We start from the raw sequence: 20548 nt of genomic DNA on the forward strand, positions 1-20548 counted from the left end.
TACCCACATCACAGCCTTTCTCTCAGGGGAGCGCTAATTTACATGCCACCACTCTATCCGGTTGTCTATTTCCAGCCTACTTTAAGTAGCACGACTGTACATTGAAGCATAATAGTCCTCAGTTTGGCTCCTGGCTCAGTAATGCTTTATGTCTAATGCTGAAGTCATGCAATCCACCTCAGTTCTGCACCTTGAAAATATGGATAATGTTTTGCTATCTCACAACATGCTGCGAGGAGATGAGGAGTACTCAGACTGTGAGAAGGTTCAAATATGTCTCTAGATAGGTTTCACACTCAGGCAAATCACTATTCTTCACTGAGAAGGAGGACTGAGGGTGGCATCTATATCCCGAAGTGCATTATTCTATACTGGAAAGAATGTGAAAACCATATAAGAATAAAAAAGTAGTAAATAAAAAAGAACACTACTTTCTAACCAATGTCTGCGAAAAATTTAACCTTCACTGTACAAATCTTCCAGCAACCAAGACTGCTACACAGGACGACCCACCTTTCAAACTGAAAAGTCTTGTTTATTGATGCATGACCAGGACGGCTACACTTTACCAGAACAGTTTCCTAGGAGAAAAACAAAACACTTACAGTTAATATCACAGTCACGCGCAAAACTGAAATATTTATTTCACTGCAGTGAACTAGCAAGACCGCAAGAAAGGATCTCAGAACACGTTCAGATTGTTAAAGAACAAACAACACAAAATGCGTGCATTTATGTTCACAAGAAAGATCCAAACCATTACCAAAACTTTTTATGTGCCTAGAAAAACACAGGCAAGTAAATCCAACCTCCCTAATTACCACCAAAGGTAGAAAAATGGCAAAAGAGCCTTTTTTTATTATGAGGTCAGTGCATTTTCAGATTGCTTTTGTAAATGTTTGTGCCAAGAGCAGAGCAGAAGATGCACATTTCATAGCATATCACGCTATTCCACCCTGTGAGGAAGAACTGCAGTCACACAATTGCTAGATTTTCCATGAGTTTTTAGTAGAAATCACTTTCCATATGGATTATATAGTGGTTTTGTAAGTTGGACAAATGTGTCAGCAGCTCTTTAAAAGCTATTACCCGTAGTAAATTCTATGCTCTTTGCTCCTCATGGCGTGTCTTGCTTAATCGCAGAAAAAAGTAAAGAAAAAATGTGAGAAAAAATTATCATTTCCACATTTCAGACGGAAGCTCCTCAGCACACAAAATGCTTCACTCAGTTCAAAGAGGTTTCCTGGCTTAGTAACCTTTGCTTATATTACAGCATTTGATAGGAATGCTGAAGTTTGTACTGCTCTTCCAACAAGTAGCTTAGAGTGCTAAACTGATGTCCTTCAACCTAGCATTGCCACTGAACGAAGTAGTAAAGAGGTGAGCAAATTATGACAGCATAACAGTATGCCTAGCATGCAGACAGCTAACAAACCCCAAATTTATTCTTTTAAGTTTACAAATATTTCTTCCTCTTTAGGGAAAGCCAGTGGACCATTATCTACCTAATGGCAGCAACATTTGCTGTAGAATGAGCTACGTTACCCATTCCAGTACAGGCAAATTTAGCAGCAGTATGGATGTGAGCACAATGCTTTGCTACAAAATGACCTGACACAGACATTGCGATAGGATCAGTAATTAACAGCCTCTGGAGAAAAAACAACAGCAAACGGGAAAATGACGTAGGGTTATGGAACACCTTTCTGATTCAGATGTCAAATTTACTTGCAGACCAGCTTTCCCTAAGGCGAGAAACGGGATAGAAAAAAAAAATCTATTTGTGTAACATAGAAACATAAGCATTGTTAATAGGCAGAAGTTTCATATGAGCATTTGTCATGACCCTCCCTTCTCAGGAGGAGATCAGTATGGGCTAGGATACCCGCGACAGCTGCTGGCATACAAAATCTCATAAGGTGATCCTGTCAATTGTGCCTGTGAAATCCTTACAGCTGTGTCACATGAATATTGAAGAATATTTTTCTTCACCCCAGAGCCACAGAATACTCCCGGTCTGAGTTTTTTTAGGGTAATATGAATCATGCAAATGGCAAACGGATAATTCACAAACATTCACAAACTGTCCTGATACCCAAGTCTGGGGAGCTCTTCAGTAAGTGAAATTCCATAAGGCAAAATACAAAATTTTAAATGAGGCATAAGGAATTGTGGATATAGACATGTGATCACAAAACCCAGCTGTGATAATCATCATTTCCCAACCCTTGTTATTGCATATCTAGTAAAGGCTATTGTCCCACTTCCCAAGGCTTTTCTCTACAACACAGCCAATGAAAGGGCAACTGTGACTGCTCCTCATCTGCTTCCCTGTCAACTTCAGTGCCACTGGCTGGCACAGCACTGAGGCAGACAAGGACAGCCTAAAGGATTCCCTGCGCTGGGTAGGCACCAGGGGAAGAAACCTTCGGATGGGGATGGTGATAAGCACCTGGGGAGTAATAATGTATCCTACTACTATAGCTACATCCACCTGATCTAGTACAAAATTATCTCTCAAGAAAAGGAGTCTTCCTATGTTAATTCCTATTTTCCCAGTCCTATCTTGAAAAACCAGCAGAATCTTGCACCTTCCCTGATATTCAGAGCAGCCTCTTTGCCATTCCTTTTTTTCTCCACTACTCACAACTGAAAACCTTTTCAAAATAATTTGAAAGAAATTAGTAACTTGGAAGCAGCCACCTTCTTTTCTCCTGTGCCAAAGGAAGTTGGATTCAAACAACATCACTTCAGATATTAGGCTAGGGCAGGTGCCTGCCCTAGCTTTGTATCAAATCAAACCCCATAATTTTATTTGAAAATTGCATATTTAGCCTATCCACAAGCATAACACCTACAGTAGTTAAAAGCAAAAGAAACAGGCAATAAATATTGTTTTCCTTTACTTCTGTTAGCTTAGTCTAGAGTTACTGCTTTTTGTAAAAAGTCAGTTGTACTTTATCTTCCCTCATGAGCTTCAAAAAAAACCAACCACGATTAAAAAAATTCTATCAGGAAACTAATACAAACATGCAAGGTGTTTGGTCAGAACTAGAAAGCATTTTAACCAAATAAATGTCAAGGCAAACCAATAAAGCATTTAAAGGCAGTATTATCTTTTCCAAAATCAGGGAGATAGTATCTTTGCACTTGACAATCTTGAGGGTCTTTTGCAACCTAAGTCATACTATGATCTTGCATGTTTCATTTTATAGTTAAGTCCATGCATACACTTATTTTCCTGGAATATCTCATACAGACTTTTAAACATGAGAATGGGTTAGTATCTTGAAGGTTACCAGTTCGCTGTTACATACAAACTAAAACTCCTAAAACTCATATAATGACATAAGCAAGCAGACACTGCTTTGCCTATAAAAATACAAATACAGTAATATATCAGATATCTATATGAAATAATCCAAAACCTAAACATTACCTAATTTCATCTTCATATAATAAAATTTAGCAGGTCAGAAATGGTCAAGGCGTTTTATAGTACAATAAATCATAGAATCACGGCATCCAGAACACTACATCTACTATAACAGATCCCTGCTTTTTATCTCCTGACATATTTACTTGTTCTTAACAGACTCTTCATGAGCTCCATTAGTTTCCTAATTGCATATATCTATATCTATATCTATATATCTAAGTGTCCACTTTATGCAACAGAGATCAGTCTAATGAAGCTATAATTTTGGAGATTTAAATGCATACCATACTTTAGGTCACACTTCAGCAATATTTTATGCGTTATACTATAGAAGAGAATTTGGCTAATATATAAGTAACAGTGAGCAGCTGACTAAGAACCATGATGGCTAAGAAAATTAAAACTCAAGTTAATACTTTGACCTTAGCTCACACGACTATGGCTTTTTAAATTTTATATCTCACTAATGGCCTCAGTTAATGCTGGAATGTCATCTGGATTTGCAACCTCAATGCTCATTCTCCTTCTCCTGATGGATCTAAGCCAGGACACTTTAACATGCTTGACTGCTGTTCCACGTAGGCTGTTGTGGTTCAGGAGATATCATATTTCTCTGCTAATGCATTAGTTGGGTTCTAATAATAAAATGAAAAAGGCCTAACATAATTACAGAAATGGTTACAGTAAATACAAGTGGCTCAAAGGGACTGATTGCAGCAAGTCTGCAACGGTTTGACTACTGCAAACATACACGCTCCAGTTCATGGATGACTGCACCAGCAGCAGCTCGGAGCTACTATTACTACAAAGACTCAGGATGAAATCAGCACAAATCACCTGCTATTGCACCCATGGGAGATCAAAGCTGGGCACCACTTGACAAGAAATTACCTAATTCCTTTTCAAACCTATGGTTCCCAGGTCCCATCGTTTCTCTTAAAGACTATCTGTAAATGTGCTCTTGAATTTCACCATCAAATATACTCACATCATCAATGGCATATGCCACTTTTTCTGAGAAGTTTCTTTGCCTGTAAGGGAAAAAAATGCCAATGGGATAAAAAAGGTAGATTTCCAACCTAAATGTTCCAATTAGCTCAGGAAAGTAAATGCTCAAAATATCTGAGAACTACACATAGTCTAAATAATACCTTCCAGAATTTCCATTATTATCATACCACATGAACATGCTAACACCACAGTTATTTGTGAATAATAATAATGAAAAAATACATCAATATGCAATCAAGCAAAATAATCTTCTTAAAAAAATTAGAATAAACCCAATTAAGACTAATTCACATGCAAACCATTCTGTTGTTTTGAGATTGTAATATGAGTTTGTAACAGGAGGTTTTCCCTTTAGCACATTAAGCTGAAAAACATCTTTTTAGGTATTTGGCCCTGATCCTACAAATACAGTCAGAAGTAATTTTGCAACCCTTACTAGTCCAAAAAATGACTTGGATTGCTAAGGTGCATAAATGCATTCAAATTTTCATTCAAGTGTTTTCAAAATCAGCCCTTAGTTTCACAACTAAGTTTTATTTAAATTTCTTTGTGATCTGTTAAGAAAAGTTTGTCTTAATAATTGAGTATTTAGCCCAGTCCATCCTGTTTCACACCATGATTTGGCACCTAATTGAATACAGCAACACTATTCCACACAGCAACGAAAACAGTGATTTGGTTCCTTCCCAGGTATATCAAGCACAGGTTAATGCAAGTTTCCCCTTCAGGCTCTTTGAAATTGCTGTCTTGTCTAACATTTCATATTATTTTAATTAAAACATTTTTTTTTCCCTAAAGATTTGGCAAAAGTGAACAAATTTTAAAACACTCTTTTAGAAGTACCAGCTAGTAAAAGTAAAATAAATGCCCCAAATAGTAATTTTCTGATGGGTCAGATGATGATATTACTGTTTTCTAGCCACCCACCTAGTTTTCCCCTTCCTTCTCCAGTTGTGTATGTTTAGTTCCTACCTTTTTTCATAGTAGACATCTATGGAGAATTCAGCTTGTTGTGGCACATTCTTGCACTTAATCCCCCTTTTCCTTTTGGTTCTAGGGATGTGTTGACACTTCAGTTACAGTAAGCGTATTATAAACTAGCGATGTAGAGCCAAATTATACTGAAATAGAATTACCAGTGTTTGTGCTGACAGCAAATCCATTCTGCAGCATGACAAAACAACTGAAATGCTGAGTGTTTTTCTCTACCTGTAACTTCTGACAGCTGCTATTACATTACTGTATCCCAGGCTTTGTACCAGACGGTGAATATACTCTACACTGACTGCAGGAGTGTTACTTCTGCCAATCCACAGATAATCCTGGACTGTTAAACAACTACGGACTTCTGTTCAGGTGGACACAATTTTAGACTAAGGGCTAAGATTGACTAATGCCAATTTAGCAGGAGAAAGAAGAAAGAGTAATTAGTTTTTTACCACTCATGACACATATAAAAACAGAAAAAAATATAGAACACAATTGTTCTTGTATACATGTGACTATTATTTTCACTTTATATTAATTATGAGTCAGACAAGATATAACACAGCCATAATAAATTACCTATCTTGTGATATTGAATGTTCGTCAGCATTATCAAAAGGTAGAGATGGCCGGATCCTGCAATGGACTCTGATATTTCCTCTCAGCTCCTAGGATTAGATTATTAACATTATTTAACACAAAGTACTGTAGAGGACAAATACACTCATGCAGACATGAATGTGTTTAAGAAAGCAGGCAAATTCGCAGCCTTAGGCTTAGACTCTGTGGAGAAAAAAAGATTGTATCAGTATCATTTGCTTTCTCCTAACTTTAATTGAGAAAGTATAATCTCTTCAGAGCTCTGAAATGGTATAGTCCTCTCCAGTCTATATGAAAAAGAAAAGATGCTTTCAGTGAGCCATTTTCTCCTCTCAATCTCCTTCCTCTTCATTTGAGCTTCTTCACTTATATTAACTCAAGAGCCAAGATTAAACAATGCATTTCTCCTCAACCAGCCCTCGGGAAGATACAGGATATAAAACATTTTGTTCCTTTTCCTCTGCACTGTATGTTCATACATGACTAAAATTGATTTTAGTATTGATTTTTCCCTTTAGGCTGCTTCAGACTTTTCCTTATCTAACCTGATGATCATTTCTTCTCATTGTGTATCACTGAAAACAGCTTGCTTGTGGTGACTAGTGAACACTGGCATTAACTCCCCACACTGCCTTGGGGAATATCCTCTCAGTAAACTGCAACACAAAGCAGAGTTTGGAAGGTAAGTACTTTTTAACAAAGAAGTTTCTTTTTCCCAGGTAGAAAAATTTAGACGAATCTTGCTTGAAAGTGGCTTGTCTTTCTAAAAATCAGGTCCCGAATCAGGCAACCCAAAACTAGTCATCTGGGGGATGGGCAGAAAGAGTAAAGTTAAAGAACAAAAAGGAAAAAAAATGAATCTCAAACAAACCATCACTAACATCTGAGCAGGATACAGCTAGATATATTTTCAAAAAAAAAAAAAAGGAAGACAATTTTTCAATTTCAAGTTGATTGCTTTAAGAATTCTAAAACAATTTCAGAGGTATATTTCCAATTAATTGAACCTGAATTGATAAAGCTTGAATTTCACATTGTGGAGGAATTGCTAGAAGAGAAATGGCATTTTCCAGAAGCTACACTCTTAGGGGATAAAGAAACTCAAATTTTGCTCACTATTCAAAATTTATGATATTCCTTAGGGCAATATAATCCAGGAGTACGTTTAGACGATGCTTCTGTAAAAAGAATGGACTGTGGCTTACTGTGAGGTAAAAGTGCCTCAGCAAAGAAATGCTCCTTATATAGAAAGCTGAGGGTGAGGAGTGGTAAGTACACTTATAAAGGACAAGTATATTAATTAGTTTCATTGGTGATGAAATTATTGGTATAATTACAACAAAATAAGAAAATGTTCTGTCATTGAAGATACTTACAACTAAGCTGTTATGTAGAACTCTCCTCTTTTGCTTTTCTTTTTCATATCTCTCTGTCACCTCTTGTAGGGACTGCTCAAGATCAAAAGCTTTTATCTGAAACACTGGAAGAAGAAAGCTGTTTCAAAGAACTGACCTCTGTGACTTTAAAAAATAAATTTTCCAATAGTACCTCATGAAATATAAGCATAAAACTTTTTAACTTCTTCCAAACTTAAATTAGGAAGATTAGTTCCTGATTTACCAGACGCATCAGAAAAAAAAAATCCATTTCTTCTCACTATGTAATGTCTATGCACAGTTAAAGATAACTAACACAGGTACATGTGCATTTTTGAAAAATGATCAAAAAGAAAAGACATTTAAAGGCAATTCAAATGTGTAAGCTTACTTAGAATAATGTTATCTGTCAGTGAAGCCTGAAACCTAAGCCTGAAGCAATCTGCTTCTGGATGGGGCTGTCACTTGTGAGGTTTATGCCATATTTGCAGACTATTAGATTCATTAACCTATCATTTATCATCAGTCTCATTTACAGCGCTACTAATCCTGTAAACAGCTCTAAGGTTCCCCTTTAAGATTGGTACATTCACTTCATGGGTAGGATTTCATAAAAATGATTGATCTTTTGAACCCTAGGAAGTCTCCTTCTGAAAACCGAGGAGAGCAGTAGGGGGCATTATAAAAGCCTTCTACCTTCACAAATGGTTTTATTTCAGCCCAATTACATCAACACTGAGCAGGCCTAAAACAAACATACAGTCCAGAAGGCTCATAATGTGACTGTAAACTTGTGTAAAAAGCAAGCTTTTAGGAACCCCAGTGGGAAATCAATTGCTCCAGCTATTAGCAAACAGTTCAAAGATGACGAGTAGCAAGCAGTCAAAACCATGGCCTGAGAGCTGTTAGCAGGATAGCCACCAGCCTGAATGTGTTACCTTACAAAAAAAAAGACTTAAAATTTCAGCATGTCACATACATGATTTATGTTCTCTGAAGTAGATTAAAAATCAGGTAACTTCAAAGGACATTTGTCTGCACTAGAGATTTCTCAGATGTTGTCTTTATAGTTTCCAAGCTGTTCACCTCCAGCTCACGATGTTCCTTCACAGCGCATGCACACAGGGGAAACATGATGTTAATAGTTGGGGAGCATAAAGCATAAATGCTTTTCTTGCATACTGTATGTGGACTAACATTAGTTTGTCTTCATTTGGAGAACCACATGCAAGTCTACAAAAACAAATTGTCAAAGGTGACTCTTTTATTCACTGACTCCAAATCATACAGTATTTTTAAGAGGTGGGAATCCATTATTTAAATAAGCTCCATAAGAAGTATGCTAACTTACAAACTTGTACACACACAAGCTTTCAATTCTTGAATTCTCTTGTATGAGCAAAGTTAAAGATAAGCAATAGGTGCTAAGAGTACTTACTCCTTTCAGTCTTCAAAGAGAAAAAAAGATTGTTAGGAAAACAGGCCTATAACAAAAGAGTATTGGACACTTCTCTCTTATCTGAATTATTGCTATTTATATTTCACTGGGAAAGATGACAATAGCCTGATTTTCAGACAATGACTGAATATTTCTAATGAAGGGACTACCTAATTATTACAGAAAAAAATGTATAGTTTGCTGCATGTCTATTACAGCCTGAAAATTAACCTACTTAAATGTTTTTTCTATAGTTCTCTCATTTTCAATCTCTACTTTAGGATTAAACTGATAACATATGCTCTCTCTAGAATACACACTTTGGGCTTTTTGTTTAGGAAAGATTATATTTAATTTCAGGACATCAGTTCTGACTGTAATATTAATATCTTAAAAAGAGAATCTTCATTTAAAACATTTGACAGAGATCTGAAAAATGGCCAAATTAAAAACGTCACCCACCTATGTACCAACGCACAATTTTGTTACAGGCAACAAAGCCTCTTCTGGTTATAATTTCATAGAAAAAATGGAAGGTCAGTTCAGTCAACAGGAATTCGCAGGGCTTCATAAGGAATATTCACCATTTATGTACACCACATTAGCTCAAGTTCCAAATCAAACCTCCTTTCTGTTCTTTTAGCTCCCTGCTTCAATAAGGGGAACATTCACCTTCATCTAAGGTTAATTTTATATTTTTTCTTTTTCCAGTTTTAAAGGTAACTTTTTAAAGCATTTTCTCTACACAGATAATACAGTAATCTACTCCATTTTAATCATAATATAATATCTAACATACAGGGACAAGTCCTGCAACACCTGTCACTGAGCATGCTGTTTGTTGCTGTTGATGTGAGTAGCCCCATCAGAATCAAACCAGTCCCCAAATTATTTCAAGTATGTACAGCAGGAGGAAAACGTACCTTTTATATGGCAACACAAAGATATCAGAGAATCACACAGGGACTCTGATTACAAATTTCTGTATTTGTTGTTAGTTCATCAGCCTCATAAGCTTCAAACAATTAAAGCCCCATGTCACAATCTGGTCTGTGTCGTGTTCTCAGACCTGGTAGGAGCACCACCAGAATCGATTAGATGGGAAGCAGGTGCCAATAGAACCAGGTATAGGACCAATGCACTTAGTCCTCAATGATGAGGGCAGAGAGTACCAGTGCATTGCAGGGTCTGCTTTATATGTACACATGAATGAGGACCTGAATTCTGAAACAGAATTCAGAATTCTGAAACGGAATTCAGGTAAATTCTGGTAATTACCTAGATAATTCTAGGTAAAGAGCATTCCCTATGGTGTTGTTTTCCACAGACCAGTAAGTGGGACTGGTTTTAATTTCAGAGTAAAATTTTCTCCTAAATATACAGAAATATTAAAATCTGGTCTGTCCTAAATTCAGATATTATTTTCAGAAAACTCTGAAATCACCTAATTCCTTATTTGGGACAGTCAAAAGCAGACAAATTTCAGCTAAAGCAACACATACATTACTGAGCTATTTTAAAATCATCATGATAAGAAGCCTGAGAACTTTGGTTTAAAAATGTTACAGCTGAGTTAACTCAGTAGTCTAGTAGCAGCTGCAATCAACACAAAAGCTGAATCCAAATTATCGGCCACATTTCCCTGAGAAAATGCAGGGTTATTTGTACTCTTTCTAACATTTCAGGACTCCCTGATGATCTAACATCAAACAAAACCAAGTGCTTATATCTCAGAATCAAACTCAATCTTTCAATGCTACTAACATTTGCCAATGACATTGTTGATGTTACACGTTTGAAATGTAAGTGCAATGAGCCTTACTTTGCATTGCTTCATTTTGCAGCTGTATCTCTTGGACTGCTGTCAAAGCTTGGTAAAGATAAGCCTTGCATTGACGCTGAAAGTCTTTCGAAAGCTCAAGAGCAAATGAACGGAGGCTTTTCATGTCTTGCTTAAGCCTCTTAACAGCAGGAAGAAAAAAATATGTTATAAAGACACAAAAACAGCCATTAAGGAAGAATCAATATAACCACAATACAAATAACAGAGGTTAGATATCACAATCAGGAAGAACCCTCTACTTGATGAGAGGAAGTCTTTAGGAGTCTGTCTTTCAGCACATTTAGAGAAGGATCTTGCAAAATATTCACCAATGTCACATCCTAAAGATTTCAGCAAGACTTTAAGGATCCTTACTATCTTACTTGATATACAAGGACCATCACACAGCTTTGGCTATAACACAATATTGTTCTTATTTCATCAAACAAAAACAAGTTTGTGTGTTCTGTCCACTTAAAAGACATATCCAGAATTAGCAATGTAAAACTGTGATCCATGTATCCCTTACAGCATTCATTTTCAATGCTTTGATCAGAAGGTATATGTTAAGGTTCTCCCTAAGTCATTTTGTACATGAGCCAGTTCTATGCCTCCCTACGAGAACTGATGTGTTTTGAATAGATCAGAAACCTTTATTTTTCATGAAATATTTTCATTATTAATGTAACTCAGAATATTATACATGATGCAACTTCTAAATGTTTATAAGAACAGCTCACATTCACTAAGAAGTCCAAATAAAGTAAAAATAAATGAACTTGATTTTAGGATTAGGACACTTCATGCCATCTTAGTCTTGGAAAGGACACGTAAAGCCATCTGCAAGATGAACTTAACAATACCTTCTCTCATAGAAACACTGTGATGTTTCATTAGTCAGCCTTGTACAAAGTGTCACATATTATTCTGTGACATTTTATTTTTCCAGTTTTGGTACTGACCTTGAATTAATTAACTAGTTTCAATGATAAAACAATAAACTAAACTAAAGGGAGAAAATCACTGTAGTTCTCCTTCTCAGAACATAACTGCAAACTTTTTTTTTTTTTTTAAATTACAGGTATAGGAATGCTATTAATTTAGACTTTTACTTGGAGAGCTTTACGCTCTTTTAGCATTCATTGATCTCTGGCTGTAAACCATCACAGCCACTGATATTGTATCACAAGCAGTTCTGCCATTCTAGCTATCCTAAAATATAAAACTCCACTGCAAGACCTGCCAAGAAGTATTGCTATAATTAAGCTAAATCCTTTTGCTTGAAAGAAACAGATTTCTTTCCTGATCTATTTTTGCTACCCCAAGCTATTCAGTGCTACCCTGAGAAAAGCTGATGTTTTAAGTATCCCTAAAAGGAACACAGTGTTCTGTGGAGTAACTTAAGGAACATGTACCTCAACAAAGAAAAATATTATTGTACTAGTATTGGGAGAACAGTTCCAGTATCTTTGTTGCAAATGAAGACAACCTGACTGAGAGAACAGGGAACTAATCCTGATTCCGAGGTCCTCCAGAACAGAAGAACTCGCGGTGAAATGAATGGAGCTCTCCACTGCTTTTGTTAGGATCTGGCTACCTGGTTAAATGATATCTCAAGTATTGTTTCTTAGGGAATGTCTATATGATAGTCATATCAGGGATTCAAGATTTTGACTACTAAAATATCTAGTTCAGGTATTGATACCAGTCTATACATGAGATCCTGGAACTCACAAGCAGCCGCTTACCGACTTCCCAGATAGCTTTGCAGTTATTGAAGCAAAATCACTACAAGTTTTAAGCTAACTCAGACACTGCGACACTTGCTGCAAGAACTGCTATGAATACAATAAAGCCATAGATCAGGTTCAAATCTGACCATTTTCTGTTTTACTATATTTCATAAGCATGTATATGTTTAATGCATAGACTATACCTACATTATTATTAAATGTCCTTACCTTTATTGCCTCGTGTAGGTGGGTTACAACAGAACCTCTCTGCAATTTCTGCTGCTGCCCATGAGCAGAGTAGAGCTGCAAGACTTCATTAGTGCTTCTTCCAGCCAACCCTTGATACTGTTTAAAAAAAAAAAGGAAAAATCACCTAAAAATCACTTCAAAGTGCTCCTGTTTTTTGTTGTGTTTTGTCCCCTTTGTCCCTTTAAACATTGGTAAGTCAATTATCTGATTACACATGATGTCCTAATTACACAATTTCTTTGCTTTTTACATTATTTTTTTTCAGGATCATTTCTAGGTAAACTGCCTAACATCACAATATTCTACTTCTATAGGGTGTTAAACCTCAACATGAGACTACTAAAACATGAGAATACTAAAATGCTTTTGCAATACTTAAAACCCCGTACTTGTGCTTGAGGTGGATCTAAGCTAAAACCATGCCTTCACTCACAGAGAAGGGTGCTTACATAGCTAGCATCCAACTATATTTAACGCAGAAAGCTGTCTCAGAAGACATAAAACAGGACGAGGGGCACACCAGCTAACCGCTGAAGTCCTGAAAGGATGATGATACACAGCCCCCAGCTTGGTGCTCATCGCTTTAGCTGCCTGCCAGCACCGACTCCATCGCATTCAGTAGAGTTACAATGGTGCAAAACTGCACGTAGCTGGGTCTTCAAAGTAATCAAAGCAGGTTTTTTTAAAGGGAGGTGGAGGAGGATGCTTTCTAGTAATCTAAAATATCCCATTATGTAAAAGCAATTTTTATGGCTAAATTTTTGAGATGTTGAAATCAAAAGAATAACAGAAACAATACAACTTGAAATATGTCCAGGTAAGAACAGAGGGATGAAATCTATGTGGAGCACTTGTGAAATTCTGCAATATGACAGAATCTGTATTATATTAAAAACTGCATTTTTGTCATTTATTGACAACCCCGGTACTTAAAATCAGCTGCAACTTCTTCACCTACCTTTCCCAGCAACCCATCGACACCTGTCATTCCTTAACCAGAACTGACAGTCTCCTTCCTTACGTTTGGGATGCTCTTGTCTCTGGCCCATACTGATTTCCTAGCTTATTCAGAGCATAAATTCGGTGACTGCAGTTCCCTGCTATTTAAATTAACAGAGGACAGAAAAAGCACAATGGCATGAAAGAGGAGTTTGATTTAGTTCCAATCACCTGACAATGACAGGAAAAAAACTAAGCAGATTTAATTGTATTTGAAGTTTAACTACAGATGACATCTGCAAAAACAACAATATAATATGTGGGAGATGTTAGAATAAAGAAAAATAATATTTTCCAAGAAAAATATTTCACTTGTCTAAACCAACTTTTTCATAGCCTTTTTATTTGCAAATGCAACTGGAGGCCCTGCACAGCTACATAACATTTTAATGCTAATATAAAAAGTGCTTACATGGAAAAGACAGAGCAGAAAGAGATTATTTTAAAAGTATTCTTCTCTTTTATTACAGGCTTTAAGCTCCCAGAAATTGAGACAGCTCCTATACTGCTGTTCCTATGTTCTCTTATTCTGGGGATTTGCAAGACTCATGTTACTCAGACACAATATTTATAAACGTGCTTGACAAAAATGCATACAAGCAGCGCTCCAGAATTAATATTGTAACCACATATCAAAAATTAAAGGTATGTACAAGCAGTTATAGTACTGAAGCGTTGTCATTAAATGAGCTTAAGTTAACAAAAACCAAATGTATTTTTAACATCTGTTTTCTACCACTTGCATAGGTTCCCCCTGACCATCCTTTTTTTTTTTTTTCTCAGCACAGAGGACACAAATGCAATGGTCAATTCTACCTTCACTGCAGTCAACTTCTCATCCCTCCCACTGTCAGGTTTGGCATTTTTGCAAATGCTGCCGTGGTTTTGAGGTTTTCTCCATTAAAATGGCTTTTGCATTCATCAGAATTCTTTGCAGGTCAAAATTTGCAAATCTGGCCTTGGGCATGAGAAGACAAAAAACTGACTATAAATCTTCTTATTATAGCTTTATTATAAACAGAAGCGAAAACAAACTATTTAACAGCATTATCCAAATTGCAGTCTCAGTTCTGCCACCAGACCCATTCTAGCAGACTTGGCTTTATGTGTCTGCAGGATCAGGACCTCGGGAGCTGCAAACAAAAGCAAGGGGTATGCAGGTAGGGAAATGTTTTCAAATAGGCAAAGGTAAGCCTACAGACAAAGAATCTGACCTTTTACGTTCAGTAACAACTCATAATATGCTGCTAAGAAAACAATATACAAGGCTGTAGAAAACAGTGGCAGTGCTGTTTATTCATGATTGTCCTGAAGATAAAGGCAAGGAAAGGTCTATAGCAGGAAATAACATTTATATTAGATTGATGCAACTAACAGACAAACTTTTACACTGCAAATCCTAATTTAGGGCCGTCCTCGTAAGTTTGTCTTCAAAGCTCCACATCTCACTCCAGCCAAAATGAATCCAATTAGCTTTTACAAGTAAAGCATGAGACCTCCGCTAACCCCCATCACTACGCCTGAACTCGTCTCAGCTCATTCAGGCAGCTCACCTGCACACCAGAAGGGTTAGCGATGGATAGATGAAGGCAGCAGCTTTTCTTCACCAGCATAACTGGTGAAAAAATGGGAGAAATGGTGCAACATTCACAACCTTATATTCATCTAATTAAGGTCAGTTTTCTTTTAAATAGAGACTCTTCAATTAAGGTAAAACTATTTTATGTTAGTGGAGTTCACACTGTCAGATTCCTAGGCCAAATTAGCCAAGTAAAATAAATATTTTAAGTGTATTTATATAACAACCTGAGTAGAAATATCAGTGCAAGGCTAATTGCAATGCATTTCTGCTAATCATTTGCCGTTGCTTCTGACTGATGGTGATAACACTGGTATGCTCATTTTCTGTAGGTGCTCATATCTTCCAGCACCTTTTGCAATAAACTGAAACAATGCTGTGTTTTTTTTTTTGTTTTGTTTGTTTGTTTTTTGTTTTTTATTCCCCCCCTCCCCCCCTCCCCAGCGGCTACACATTTCATCTGTAATGGAAAAGCTGGGCCATACAGAGATCCAAAGTGTCTGGCTCTGGAGGAAATCTTATGTTATGCATACCTACTGATGGTTTCTGAAGGAAAAAGTCGTTTGTGGTTGTGCTGTCCTTGTGCCTGCCCTTCCGCACCCTTTTGTCGGTTTCAATCACCTCTGACAGAGGAAAAAGACGTCTCAAAAGGCTGCATTTCTGCAGCACATCCCCACAAGCGATACGGGTCTGGAAGCCTTATGTTTCACCAGCCGGCAGGCACGTGGAGCTCATTCACTGGGCAATGGCAACACGTAGCTCCAGCCAGCACGCAGCCAGGCCTGGGTGAGAGGTGCCATCTCCTGCTTCTGGCCCAGCAGAAGGGCCAAACAAAAGCAAGAGACGGAGGTGTCACTGAAGTGGGGAACGTATGAAGTTGAGAGAAACGGGACCGACTCAGTGGGCTTGGAGGGTAGCCGGGGGTGTGCAGGAAGCAGAGGGAGAGGTGCCCCCTGCAGACACATTGAGCTCTTGAAGGGTTCTCCCAGAAACGTAAACTAGAGGTGCAAGCTCTGCAAAGGCTGTGACAATAGCCCGTCAAACAGTAGAAAATGCTTCAGGATAAAGTAGATTAAATGTTTTTCAAAGCTTGATTGCAGGCTAGATGGTAAATCTCAGAAGATTTTTGATATGTACGCAAAACCTTTCCCTGTACTGGCAGTAAGTACTTTGTGCACATTCCCTTGTGTATAACAGGGACTCCTGACAATGCAGTTAAAAATCAACTAACTGTGATGCATGAATCCATGGAAAACAAGGCTTTATTATCTAATACTCAGATAACTACGTCCTACACCTGAAGCACCTTACTGACTAGAAAAAATTCTTGTATTTGTGAGAGTAAGAAAAAAGCTGAAATATTTAAGATTTTTATTAAATATGATAAAGCTGAAAAAATCAACAGAAACATTTTCTAAGAATAAATTACAGTATTCTTCTGCATACCTAGCAAAACTCATTTCAGATGTACCGTCTGGATTCTAATCAGGCTTTGAAAACTGTTAAACCCACTTTTATCCACAGGTGTTAACAGACCCACAGGGAGGCCAAGTGGCTTTCCTGAGGTCACACAATCATTTAGTGCTTCAGAGCAGATTAGAAACTCTTGGCCAGCAGTCTCTGCTGCAACTAAATCTCACAGCTGGCTCTAGTCTAGAGGTATAAATAAATATTCAAAGTACTCTAGATCTTTGAAGTCTTACCTTTGAAGACACCAAACATTATCACAGGCTACTGCTTGTTGCAATAATGGTCTAGAAATAATATTTCCTTCTGAAGAAGGATATAAAGAACTGAGGGCATCGTTATTGCTGCGTGCTCTGTAATTGCCTTCTGCAACAACACTGCCTTTTCTAGACAGCTCTAGCATTAGTGCTATTAAGACATGCAAAAAGGACATCTTTGCCTACACACAACGAAATATGGCTCCTGCAGTCTACGAACAGTGTTTTTTAAAGCATCATCTAAATTATATCTACAAAGTATTTCTTCAAAATCTACCCCCGTCTTTTAGGCAAACATTTTCACTGTAAGCAGAAAGCAAAATTCTGTATTTCATTCTTGTAGAGTCTGTCCCTCAGTTCGCTTTTGCAGATTTAAAACAATGGCAAGTATTTAAACGTGTCCCAGCTTCTAGTTACTTAATCAATCAGTCTATTGTTATTGCTACCATTCACGATTAAAATAATAAAGAAACACTGAGCCTTAATCTTTTCATAGATTTCCCCCAACAGGAAGATTGCAAAACATGAAAATATGAAGGTTGACTTCAGTGCCTTTTTTTCTGTTTCCACAATAATTCTTTCTGGAAAAACAAAAAATAAATACCTCTGCAAGTTTTAGATGAAGAGCAGCATTTTCAGTTTCCAGGACAACTATTCTTTCTTCTTTGGTCTAAGAAAACAAAAACAAAAACAAACAACGCACCCAAACCCACAAAAGTAAAAATAAAATAAATTTGAGTCTGATGTTACTTCATTATATACTTTTTGTTGTTACATACCATTGTTTCTCAATCTCCTAAAATCAAAGGAATACCAACCCCAAATCTTCCCAGCAAAATAACATTTGTCTACAAGCACATAAAATTAGGATGAACTCTTAATGCTCCTTCATTGTGTATATTTTTGCTCATTTTGCCTGCTTACGTGAGTACGCATATGTAAAAAAATTTTAACTGCTTTTGCTTTACAAATCATCTCCTGACATCCTCCAGATCTATGATCCTTAGTGAAGTGCTCTGTTATTTATTTATAAATAATCACATAAGTTTCCAGTTTCCTACGCTGCGCTGGTAGAGACCTTCAGTGGTATAGCAGCAAGCCTGTTCTGTACTAGCGGTGTCTGCAGAATTAGCTGGCTCCCCGTCCTGCCCAGCAGCGGGCCCAGGAAGGACGGGCACAGCTCTGAGGCCCAGTTTCTAGCCCAGCCCCAGGCGGAGCCGTCCATCCCCCACATCAGACGGCCTGGCAAGGTCCCATTGAATCCTGGAATATCCTGAGCTGGAAGGGACCCACAAGGATCATCAAGTCCAACTCCTGGCTCTATACAGGATCACCCAAAAACCAAATCACTTTTCTGAGAGTGCTGCCCAAATGCTCCTTGAACTCCATCAGGCTCAGTGCTATGACCACTGCCCCGGGGAGCCTGTCCCAGTGCCCGACCCCCCTCTGGGTGCAGAACCTTTCCCTGACACCCAGCCTGACCCTCCCCTGTCCCAGCCCCATGCCGTTCCCTCGGGTCCTGTCGCTGTCCCCAGAGAGCAGAGCTCAGCGCCTGCCCCTCCGCTCCCCTCGTGAGGGAGCTGCAGGCCGCCACGAGGCCTCCCCTCAGCCTGCTCTGCTCGGGGCTGGACAAACCAAGGGGCCTCAGCCGCTCCTCAGGCATCGTCCCCTCTAGGTCTTCATCTTTGTAGCCTTCCCTTGGGCACTCTCTGATAGTTTTATGTCCTTTTTATACTGTGGTGCCCAAAACTGGGCACAGCGCTCATGGTGAGGCCACACCAGCACAGAGCACAGCAGCACACACCTCTACCAGCTAGCAACGCCGTGCCTGATGTATCCCGGGGTACGGCTGGCCCTCCTGGCTGCCAGGGTGCACCACTGCCTCATGTTCAACTTGCTGTTGACCAGAACCCCCAGCTCCCTTCCTGCGGGGCTGCTCTCCAGCCTCTCATCCCCCAGTGAGTACATACAGCCAGAGCTGCCCCATCCCAGGCACAGAATCACACACTTGCTCTTGTTGAACTTCACACAACTGGTGATGAGCCAGACCTCTAACGTTTTATGGTTTCCTGCAAGGCTTCACTGCCCTTGGGAGAGTCAACAGGTCCTCCCATTTCAGTGCCATCTGTGCACTTACTCCATATGCCATCAACTCCTGCCTTTACGAAAACCTTGAAGAGAACTGGCCGCAGGGCGGAGCCCAGCAGAACCCCACCAGCGGCTGCCCACCAGCCTGATGCGACCCCATTTGCTACAACCCAACCGTAGCCTGACCCAGTCGTTCACCCAAGTCGTTTTTGTCTAGCTGCGTACCCAGCATTCTGCCCAGAGGGACACTACATGAAACAGTATCGAAAGCTTTGCTGAAATGCGAACAGACTGTAAATTTTAACCCTCAGAAATATATTTTTAATAGGGCAGAAAGAGGAGCAGCAGGCTCGCTGCAGGAGCCAGAGCCATCAGGTCAACCCGAGTAACACCGCCACGCCCACCCCACCCCCCGCCCACGCCCACCCCACCCGAGGCCCCGCCCACCCCACCCGAGGCCCCGCCCACCCCACCCGAAGCCCCGCCCACCCCACCCGAGGCCCCGCCCACCCATCCCGAAGCCCCGCCCACCCCGAGGCCCCGCCCCTCACCCGCAGGCTGCGCTCCAGCTGCCGGACGCGCTGTGCCCACACGGGCCCCGGGCCGCTCCCGCCGCGCGGCCGCATCGCGCTCCCCGCCGCCCCGCGCCTCGCTCCTCCCCCCGCCCCCCGGGGATTTAAAGCGGCCAATGAGAAAGGCGGCCGGGGCGTCCGCGGCGCTGCCACGGTGACAAGCACCGCCCCTCCGCCGGCGGGCGCTGCGATTGGCCGGGCGGGAGCTGTAGCCCCGCGGCTACGGCGGCGACTTGAGTGGCAGCGGGAACCACCAATCGCGGCGCAGGGAGGGCGCTGGAGGGGCGGAGGCAGCAGGGGGAGGCTGAGGAGGCTGCCCCAGGCAGCTCCCCCCTACTGGCGTTGTACGGGCGTTTTTGGTTTTATTTATTTATTTTTTGTTTGAGAAACCCAAACTAGCATTATAATCACGAAGGAATCCCCTTCTGATAGTACCCGTCTCTCACACGTCCACCCCAACAGCCCTTCTCTCCCCCCTACTGCAGCCTTCTCCCCCCTCTCCAAGCCGCTTTAAAAAGAAAACGTTCCCAACTTGTGCGATATTAAGGACCTTAAATGAGGAGTCAGACAGGATTTTTATCAACAGCAGCTAGTTTTGGAAATATTTTAATAGCCCAGGGGTGCAACTCGATTCTTGCCCTGGAGCTCTGGTTGGTAGATGCCGCAGCAGTCACGTCAGAACAACCTTGTCTTCCCAATGTAACTCAGCTTCACCTCAGGAGGATGATTCCTGAAGCTTAATGGTTTTCTCCCCTAATCTGTGTTTTTTGGCCACTATAAGTAAGATTAGAAATGTGGTTCCTGTAGGCCATAAAAAGAGAACATTCATCATCACTGACTTTGAACTAGCAGCCCCAAATCAGGCATGCATATATTATGCTTTAGTCATTTCTTTTTGCAGACGTGAATGTTGGATAGTACTCAAAGCTCA

General features: G+C 39.7%; 1 protein-coding gene across 6 annotated transcripts in view; it reads right to left on the minus strand.

The window, feature by feature from the left end:
- Positions 1-19722, minus strand: part of KIF25 (kinesin family member 25) — a 43674-nt gene extending 23952 nt beyond the window's left edge. Inside the window, exons 1-11 of one of the 6 annotated variants that reach the window (XM_048045891.2) lie at positions 19597-19611; positions 17562-17627; positions 15767-15856; positions 14471-14612; positions 13614-13755; positions 12635-12751; positions 10674-10812; positions 7414-7517; positions 6017-6105; positions 4428-4470; positions 514-581 (exon numbers count right to left, since the gene is read on the minus strand). In XM_048045891.2, coding sequence (XP_047901848.2) covers positions 514-581; positions 4428-4470; positions 6017-6105; positions 7414-7517; positions 10674-10812; positions 12635-12751; positions 13614-13643 — 590 coding nt within the window. In that variant the 5' untranslated portion in view covers positions 13644-13755; positions 14471-14612; positions 15767-15856; positions 17562-17627; positions 19597-19611. Of the gene's footprint in view, positions 1-513; positions 582-4427; positions 4471-6016; positions 6106-7413; positions 7518-10673; positions 10813-12634; positions 12752-13613; positions 13756-14470; positions 14613-15766; positions 15857-17561; positions 17628-19596 lie in introns of those variants that run through there. The other 5 variants (XM_048045892.2, XM_066994120.1, XM_048045889.2 and 2 more) reach the window with 5 other exon arrangements.
- Positions 19723-20548: the final 826 nt, after the last annotated feature.

The sequence above is a fragment of the Anser cygnoides genome, chromosome 3, assembly GCF_040182565.1.
Source record: "Anser cygnoides isolate HZ-2024a breed goose chromosome 3, Taihu_goose_T2T_genome, whole genome shotgun sequence".
NCBI lineage: Eukaryota > Metazoa > Chordata > Aves > Anseriformes > Anatidae > Anser > Anser cygnoides.